This window comes from Zea mays, chromosome 1 (assembly GCF_902167145.1).
Source record: "Zea mays cultivar B73 chromosome 1, Zm-B73-REFERENCE-NAM-5.0, whole genome shotgun sequence".
Lineage (NCBI taxonomy): Eukaryota > Viridiplantae > Streptophyta > Magnoliopsida > Poales > Poaceae > Zea > Zea mays.
The window spans coordinates 296852749-296862805 of NC_050096.1; the positions used below are offsets into that span (position 1 = coordinate 296852749).

The 10057-nt window shown below is 43.2% G+C and overlaps 2 protein-coding genes across 2 annotated transcripts; one reads left to right on the forward strand and one right to left on the reverse strand.

The window, feature by feature from the left end:
- Window positions 1-3266: 3266 nt before the first annotated feature.
- Window positions 3267-7823, reverse strand: LOC103644203 (uncharacterized). Its single transcript, XM_020544537.1, has 4 exons — window positions 7718-7823; window positions 4722-5250; window positions 3851-3907; window positions 3267-3714 (listed from the first exon to the last, which is right to left on the reverse strand). The coding sequence occupies exons 1-4, from the start codon at window positions 7821-7823 to the stop codon at window positions 3657-3659; spliced, it is 750 nt and encodes a 249-aa protein (XP_020400126.1). The 3' UTR covers window positions 3267-3656.
- LOC100273401 (uncharacterized) lies at window positions 7730-8635 on the forward strand. The gene has a single exon (NM_001147838.2). It carries the CDS (start codon window positions 7822-7824, stop codon window positions 8506-8508), a length of 687 nt encoding a protein of 228 aa, NP_001141310.2. The 5' UTR covers window positions 7730-7821; the 3' UTR covers window positions 8509-8635.
- Window positions 8636-10057: the final 1422 nt, after the last annotated feature.

Consider the following 10057-nt stretch of genomic DNA (forward strand, 5'->3'; position numbering starts at 1 on the left):
TCCTGAGGTACCAAGGCATTAAATTCTGATTATTGCAAGCATATGCTCACTGTTACTGCACATCTAATTACTTGGGATTATGATAGGGTACCTGAATATTATGATTTATAAACATTGGTATTGTTTAGTGCTATGATTTATTCAGTCATACATCATTAGTTCATTTATCACATTTCTATTATTAATTTAGAGCTAATAACCTTAGTTTTTTGTTTGATTCAGGCAACTTGACTCCACCAGCTTGTCTTCAAGTTTTTGCTTGTTTTTCGGCTTATCGTCAGGTATTTTTTGGTTGAGTTTTCATTTGGACTTAAGTTATTAGTACTTGGATCAAATAAGAGTTTTGGTTGCTTCATTTGAAGTTGCTCATACAGGTCTATTTTTGTTTCATTCATATCGACCTGAGAGGGATATGGTAGCTGTGGTGAGTATTGATTCAGTCTAACACCTTGTACAAGCAGAGAGATTTTGTTCCCTCCGTTGAGCAGATATAGCAACTCCTTTTGCTTCCTTACATAAATATGCATTAGCATGTCAGTCATCTAGCTCTACTTACTATAACAAGCACACATTATCCACCGATGTGATTCTTATTCCTGCTAATTTGAATGTGTTATTATGCTCAATTATCAGATCTCGTGTACGCGGTTGTAAACATGTAGACCATCAATCCTACATTGTTTTTGTTCTTCCTTTTATGCTTTTACGATGATTTGAATTGGTCATTTTTGGAACAATGCACCCCAGTACCTAGTCCACTCATCTATACTATACTTAAAGCACCAGTTTCAACGATCGTCCCGCGTCATTTTTTTACAAATAACCCCTCACAACTATTTTAAATTAATCCGTTGCACGCCTATAGATGGCCAAACGGTGGTCCGGCATGGGCCAAACACCCGCGAGCCAGAGTGCTGACTGTGCCGAAACAGTGTAGGAGGTGGGGTTCGAACCCATGCCCTGATGGAAGAAGAGCGAGAGACACTGGGTGAAGCTGTCTAACCAGTAGAACAACATGCTTAGATGTTTTTAATATTGAATATAAATTGTATATATGTACATACGTTTTTTGTAAAATAAATAAATATAATCGTGTCGGGTCGGGCCAGCACTACGGGCCAGGCTACAGCCCAAGCACGGCACGACGTTCTTGGCTCTTGCAGGCATTAGGTTGTTTCTGAGAACACATTGGCGCAATGGACTCCATAGTATTTGAGGTTGCTGAATTGGATGGAGCAACAATGATTTGTCACACTAACAATAAAATTAAAGGTTATTTGTTGGTTTTAAACGTTAGTAATTGCTACGAAGTAGCATAATTTATATAGAGTGCATCCAGTTTTTATTGATGCCTGACTCTAGCAATCACTCCATATTTTGATCTATCTTTTTTTATAAGTTTGAGTTCATGTGACTTATTTTAGAAACTTGAGCTCACAAACTTTCTCTTATTTGGTCTCTGTATGGTGGAATTATGTCATTTTATAATCTCTGTTCATTCAGTCAGTCGTTGTGAACTCTCTTCTAATCGCTCACTTCATTGGTCGTGTTGTACCAATACATATTAGATGGAGTAAACAATAACATCAGTTAGCCAAATCAAAAAAAAATATACGAAGAGCGGAGACAATCAATAAAAAATCTTGAGATTTTTTTGGTGGATAGTTTACGTGGGTATTGTTGTAAGTCGTCGCAACGCACGGTCAACCGACTAGTATCATGTATGTTTGTGTTTAAAATCAGATGTGACAAGAAGTTTCGGTGTAGGAATAATAATTTAACCCGTACCCCAAAACACGACGGGTATGAGTGAAGATTTTGACCCATGAGCCATAGATCATCATCTATCACCGATCCAAAGTTTTACTGGTATGGATGTAGGTGGGATGACATTGTCCACTTAATTTTTTAGGATCACGTCATCATCATAAATTGTTCCGGTGTTTATCTCGTATATGCGTGACTCTCGTACAAACATCATAGAAAATGTGACTATCCATTCTATCCCTCGTTGTACGTCGAATGAAACAGACTCTAAAATTCTAAATTCTTTCGCAGAATGCTCTCGGGAGAAGCTAATGCAGCATTGTTGTAAAGCACCGTGTGCCTGCTCCTGATGGCACGGACGCACAGAAACCTTGATGCTCGCTTTATTGTCTGTAGGGTTCTTCCAAGCTATGACTGGGCCATTCTTAGTGGGAGTAGACATGCCAAGTAAGCAAACATGGTGACATGTTATGTAATTTAATGAAAAAAAGATATAAAATAGTTTTATGGGAGGGAATGATATCTACACTGTTTCCTAAATAAATAGTGACATGCCAGCTTTGGAAATAGTGTTTTGAAACTCTCAATTGGAAACAGCTCGGTAGGATCAGCGGCCGAAGGCCACGAGTCGCCAGTGGGACCGGAGGTGGAACCACCGACGGATCTTGGATTTAACCATAAGGTATGCTATGAAAAAAATGTTATATATAATTCGATAAAATTATATATATAGTACGGCGATATATCCAGATGATGAACTTTCGAGAGACCGTGTTTATATCTGATAATCTAATATATATATATATCGCAGATGAGACATGATAAGCGATCCTCCGATTTAGAGTAGGGCGGCGGCAGACAATGGCACAACACTACGACCATAGCTCTGTTCTCTCCGATCAAGATTAGATTAAAAAATAAAACGTCCAGGCCACTAGGAATTTGAAACGGCGCTGGACTGCGGTCTACATGGTACTAGGGCCAAGGCACTACGAGACAGAAAAATGAAACATCCGGTGCACTATGATGTCGCTCGGGCTATACATCTTAATGACCTAATGAGCCTCATGTCATGACGTCATACTGCTCAGTGCACTATATTTTTTTTCTTTTTACAGGGTATGCCGAATACTGCCAATATACATACACTCGTTGGTTTTACAGGGTATGTCGGTACATACTCGGCATACCTGTAGGTCCACCAATGAGATGAACAGCCCCACAACCTCCTTGTCAGCACAGCTCGTGTCTCCGGCTAGATCTCTCGGCAGCTCCTAGTGTGCAGTGTGCAGGTTAGACATGCATGTTTTTTGTATCGATACTGTAGTTTGGGTGTATTTGTGTTGGTATATACCATGGCCAGTCGACGCTGGGTTTGTTCTGAGACTTTGGGCCGGGAAAGTCGACCTTGAGTTTCGATATTTCTATATAACTAGTGGTTGACGCGCGCCTAGCGCACGCCGGGTTATATGACCTTTACCAAAATTAAAAAGGAACAGTAGATATGAAATGCCTTTAATAAGTAGTTAGTACGATCTGAAGGTTTGCATTGTACTTAGTTACAAACTGATAACATACATAGTTTTCATGTCAAAATAGATATGAGCTGCGCCACATAAACTGATCCTACATCACATAATCTGATACAGGTGTTTAGTACCACATAGGGAAACTGATCCTACATCACATAAACTGATCCTAGTGTTTAGTACCACATAGGAAAACTGGTCCATCATCACATAAACTGATCTTGGTGTTTAGTACTACATAGGAAGGGTTGTTTATACTTGCGAGCATTATATTTAGTTACAAAAGGGTAGGATCAATAACAAAGGTGGTGCAATGTATTTAATGGTTGAATCTCAGTTAGCTTCGTGTGGTTGCATAAATCATTCTTGGTCTTTTTGGTCTGTGGAATCTTTGAATATGGATGATCCTTGTTTGAACCTATTAAATGAAAGGTAGGATTTTAATAATCTTGTCAATCATTATGTAGTGAAGTATAAATATGCGGTGCGTAAAAAATATATGCACGTACAGTTAACATGCTTGATGGATACGAGGAACCTAGGTAGAAGCTTACCTCTTTGGAGGAGATTGAAGAGGAAGCTTTCTCTTTACCTTTATCAGTGGGAGTTTCCTGCAAACGTTAAATAATAGCAATGGGTGAGTTGTACGTACATGTATTTAAAAGGTCACTAAAATCACATGATGTTGGTTGTTGATATGTCCTTTTATATATACATATGGAATATAAGAAATATTTCATCCGTCCTAAAATATAGTTTTTTCTAGCTTATTTTTTCCGTCCACATTCATTTAATGATAATGAATATAGATATATATATGCAAAATACATTCATATATTATTTGATAAATGTATGATTTAATGATTAGTCTAAAACGAATTATATTTTGGAATGGAGGGAGTATGTAATAAGATATGTGTCATCATTTTTTAGTGTTGTTCTGGCAGTATTTAATAGTGTATGTTGGTTAGTCAGCGTATGGTGGCTATTCGGTAATTTAGGAATTTGTGTGAAGAAAACAAAACAAAATGATTCTTTGGGCAAAACACTAAAAATAGTAAACCTAAAGTCGTTGTTATCACTCCAGAGCATATTTTCATTTTTATAAATATAGTATGAGAGAAATTTTATGTAGGAAAGAAGCATAATAACTCTTCAGTGAAGCATAATAACTCCTACAGCCCATACGAGTGGTGAAGATTAAATTCTGCACAAAGAACGACGCAATGAATGCCTTCATTACCACCTTGCCCAGCTGATCGTATTATCGTTCCCTGTAGATGCTTCAGGACCTAGGATTTGGTATGGGGAGAAGAAGAAAATCACCTTGAGGGCCTATCCGTATGCGGTGGAAGGGAGTAGGCAAATGAAGGGAAATGGGATGGAGAAGAAGTTGTTCAACATATTCTGCTCTGGTTATCTCACCTCCGCCTCTGCGCATCCCACTCCATGGCTAACTGCTCCCCACTTCGTCGTTGCGGCAGCGCCATCTTCCACCGGTACCTTTTCTCCTTCCCCACCACTTTTCTCCTTCCCCACCACGCAACACTGGGACAAAGCGCGCAGGGGAGCAGGGACACTGACGAACCAAAGTCGCTGCTCCCGACGGCGATGGTGCCATGACTTAGCGGACGTCGGTGGGCTTTGCTCCGGCGCCGGGAGAAGGACGACGCGGAGGGAGCGAGTAGGAAGAAATTAGATGAGGCAGAAGGGTAAAGAAACAAGGGGAGACGTCGTATCAAACGGAAGTATCCAGAGACACGGGAAGCATCCGGAGACGGAGGGAAGGTATCCAGAGACACGAGGAAGTACCCTGAGACCGAGGAAAATAGATCAAGCGATGATTGACGATCGGACGGCGTGTGTTTTTTTGACGACGTGTAATATATAGAATATAGAATAGAGTCGGATGCAAAGGTTGCCTTCCGGCCGGTCCATGTAAGACAAAAAAAATCTACACCCTCCGATATGATTTTTACGGCTCCGGCCACCTCCACCACCACATCTCTCACATTCTGTCACGCCGTCTCTCTCATCTCTGCCTGTCCAGCTCCGCGCTTCCTCTCATCTCGCCACCATGTCAGTGCCACAACATGCAACACGCTCCAATTCCGGCTCACCACCACCGGCAGCCTTGGCGCCTGAGTGGGCCCGGTCCCGTCTGCCGCTGGGGCCTTGCTCTTCCTTGGCTTGAGCAGCAGGACACAGAAATTGTGGCCAGCCGGATCAGCGATATCGGCGGCAGGGCTTCGGCTTCGGCCTCGGCCTCCGCCGCCGACGCGTCCACAGCCACCGCGTTAGCTGCCCCAGGGGGCCAGGCGCCAACGGACCAATATACACCAGCATCATATCTTGATGTTAGGAGTTGTAGACAGTCATTTACTTTTTCAGAGCATCATACATGAACGAACATACATAATTCCGCGTCTTCAAAATCCAGTGAAAGAACATACAACAAATTTGAGACAAAATATTGAAATCTAAAATGTATCTCTTTTCCTGTGAATTACAAACAACGCTAACTTTTCAGCGTCCTGAATGATGGCATGTCTTGAATGCGAGAAATACCTCTGATACTAAGATCTTGCTCTGACTGAACCCGAGTGGACTTCAGAACCTCCTAATAATATGGACATAAATTAATCAACTCAAAGTAGATAATGACATGGGAAACCACCACTACCGTGCATAAAATGTTGTCCTAATGAAGAATGCTCACATTGAATTCCATATATAACTAGCTCGCCTTGCAAGCCATTGAGAGTCAAGCATCTGTAACACTACACAGAAAAGTTCATCGAAGCCACATTGTCATCATCGAGTAGTTGAACAGAGTGAACACTAGCTTTTGTTCTCATTTTTTCCCATAGAAGCGTAAAAGGTAAAATTTCATTGTCCATGGATTGTCTGCTTTAGAATTTTAATCCAAAGGCAGTGCGAAGGAGAAAGGATCTGAATGATACTGAAATGTTTAGCCATTGCATTCAGTGACCTAACTGTAAATCCAGCATTTGAACTAATATAAATGATTGAAATGTTCTACCACTGTGTCCAGTTGTCTGTTCAGATAATTGTGTCACTTCTATACATGTCTACATATTTTGTTGTTCCTATATGAATGCTCTAAAATATGTAAAACATCGACTGCTCGCGCGAGACACGAGCTAAGTTACTAGTTGTATATATGCCCAGGCCAAGAAAATCCTCGAAGCTGGGTTTGTTCTGAGACTTTTGGGCCGGGCCACTCGACGGTGAAGTCCCAAAGGTGTGCCGTGTGTAAACTGTAAAGTGCTAGCTGCTGCGCGGGCGCCGACTTTTACTGCTCTTTCACTTTACTGGTTGCATCATGCAGGGACTTCGCGTTGATTCATCTTCCATTGGATGGGAGACGAAAGTTCGCATGCCTCTTCCATGGCCGACCAGGTCTCCACCAAACCACAGAACTTGCAAGCCAAGACGTACTCCGTCCGTCATCGCTGGCGATACGATGATTGCCGGACCCCGGCCCGTCGTCATAGAGCACTCGGGGTCACGATCCGACGGCCAGGATCAGCTGGCCCATCGCAACTTAACGGAACGCTAGGATTAGGGATGACAACCGGTTTGAAACACGCGGTCAGAGAGTTTTAAAACTCGTATCCCCGGGTTTAACTTACACACGTATCTATTATCCGCGGCAGATACAATATGCTACATATACCAATGACATGTGAATGCCACAAACCCATGAATATACCCACACACATAATTATACATATATATATATGTATCATTTTTATATATATTTATGTGTATATATGTAATTATATATGTGTGTATATATTATGTACATACATGCTTATATATATATATATATATATATATATATATATATATATATATATATATATATATATATATATATATATATTGCGGGTAAACGGATTTGTGGGAACAGGTATAGCATTTTTATACCCGTGAGAAAAAATCTGTCGGATTGAGAATCAAACCTGCACCCACGTGGATATAAACTCATACTTAGGACTAGTTTGGGAACGCTATTTTTCTGAAGGATTTCTATTTTTCTATGAGAAATTAGTTCATTTTTTCTTGAGAAAATGAAAATCCCTTGGAAAAATGTAGTTCCCAAACTAGCCATTAAACTCATACCCTATATGATTTTTACCGGTGGGCACGAGCGTTGCCATCCCTAGGATGTGGACGTACCATGGTCAAGCCACCTACTACAACTTGACAATGGCAACCATGGCACTGCAAGGAAATATCGCACACGGCTTGTGGATGTCTCGGTCACAAAGTCAACCTGGACAGGGGCAGCCTTTGAACCCTTCAATTCCTTGGCGTTTGTATCGCACGTCCTCTTCACGCGCGCGCGCACCACACATACACTTGCTCCGGTTTATATAGCCATGGCAGCATACCTCCAAAACGCCAATCGAAGCTCAGCACGATCATCGACAGACACACATATCGATCGATCGTGTCACGCCAGCAGAGCACGAGCACGGTGCTCCAATCCAGAGCCATGTCGAAGCCAGCGTCGTCTTCGTTCCTCCTCCTGCTGCTGTCGGCGACGCTGCTCGCCACCGTCTGCCGCGCCGACCCGGACCCGGTGCAGGACTTCTGCGTGGCCGTGGCGCCGGGCGGCCACAACAACGCGTCCTCCTCCTCCAGCACCTACCCGGGCTTCCCGTGCAAGCCGGCGTCGACGGTGGTCTCGGACGACTTCTTCTTCGCGGCGCACGCGGGCGGCGCGAGCACGGACAACCCGATGGGCGCGGGCGTGACGCCGGGCAACGTGGAGGCGTTCCCGGGGCTCAACACGCTGGGCCTGTCCATCAACCGCGTCGACCTCGCCCCCGGCGGCGTCAACCCGCTGCACACCCACCCGCGGTCCGCCGAGCTGGTGCACGTGGAGGCCGGCGAGATGCTGGTCGGCTTCGTCAGCACGGAGGGCAGGTTCTACTCCAAGGTGGTGCGCGCCGGGGAGAGCTTCGTCATCCCGCGCGGGATGGTCCACTTCCAGTACAACGTCGGCAAAGGCGCCGCGCGCGCCATGACCGTCTTCAACAGCCAGCTGCCCGGCGTCGTGCTCGCCGCGCAGACCCTGTTCGGGGCCGACCCGGAGATCCCTGACGACGTCCTGGCCAAGAGCTTCCAGGTGGACGCCGACACCATCAAGCTCCTCAAGTCCAAGTTCCAGAAAGGATAGCGCGCGCGGCCGACCTGCTCGCTAGATTTGCAATTTCCTTACAGTTTTGTTTCATCAGTACATAACTAATGTTGTTTCGCATTATTAAATAATTTTATTTGATCAATAATAAAGTTGTGTGATTTAGCCACAACACGAGGTAAACATGTATAAATTTACTGTACACAACAGCAATTTCCGTAACTTGCGTCGTGCATAGGCCCACGAAAATTAGACTTACCTCATATAATTAGCTATTTTTTATGGTAATACCCAAATTTCGCTGTTGAATAGGTGTTGTCATATCTTGATGATATTGGAAGTTATAACATTCCATAGGCTTTTGTCTCGTAATCAAGCTCGTGTGCTCTATAGAAGAATTCGGAGTTACTTCGACTAGCTGACCGGGCATCCCATATGAACACCCCTAATCGCATTATAGCACTTGGGGTAACTAATGAAAATAGTTTTACATACTTCCTCAATACTTACAAAAACATTGGTTGCACTAGAAAGTGAAGCCCTTCCTAGAAGAAGCTCTTATACACAACAATTGTCTCTCCATGGCTATGGTGTCTCGTTGTTACCGCCAAGGCGGCTAAGCTTAAAATTGTCTATATATTCAAGCTTCACATACACCTTCTGGTCCCCATCTTTTACCACTGATTTCCCAATATCTAAATGACTCGATGCCTGGGCCTTAGGGCACTTTCATCATCCTCGGCGTCCTCTTCGACGCCAGGCTCTTCATTGTTAGGTTGGGTTCCTCAAACCATGCTTTCCTTCTTTACGACTCGTGTTGGGCTGTCAACAACTTCTTCCACATGATTCTCCTCCTCAATGGTGCTACTTACATTGTCTCGCTGGAGAGCTTCATAGGAAGTGGGAATAGGAACCGAAGTGGTCATACGAATGTGAGCCATATTAGAAAATCTTGAAATGAAGCTAAATGTCAAAGTGCTCGAATTTGAAATAAGTGAAAAAATTGGAGCTGGAGGAATGTCATGCAGAACTCGACACCTCTCGCATCTTTATATAGCCATAATGGCTCACCAATCGAGGATCAAGTGCAAAACGCACTCACTGCCATTTTGGCCCAAAAGGCAAATGTGTTTTCACTTGTAGTTTGCATATTTCTATGTTATGTTTTTATAAAGAACTCAAAAGGAGGTGTTTTCGGACCTTTGCCTCGGAGCCCTTCAGACTAGATTTGTGGTTTGAGCTAATTACAAAAAATAAACTAAACCTGCGAGGGGCTACCGAAGGTCCAAAGAAACAAAATCGATGTCTAGCAGGTGTTTCATGTCAAAGAGATCGAAATGTTCTAAAGCACTTTGACCTCTGCTCACTGAATCCTCATCATATTGTTTTGGCTACCTAGAAGCGAATTAAAAGTGCATAGAGCCAAAGGTGACAGAAGTAAAGCTTCTGTGGCGACAATGAAAACCTTCATCGAAAGGTGATGCACAGTAGGACCTTCGGCGAAGAGAAGACGTGTGTGGAATGTTTTGTATGGTGAAATGTTATACATGCACACTCTCCAATGTGAAGCATTACTATGTAAAAGGAG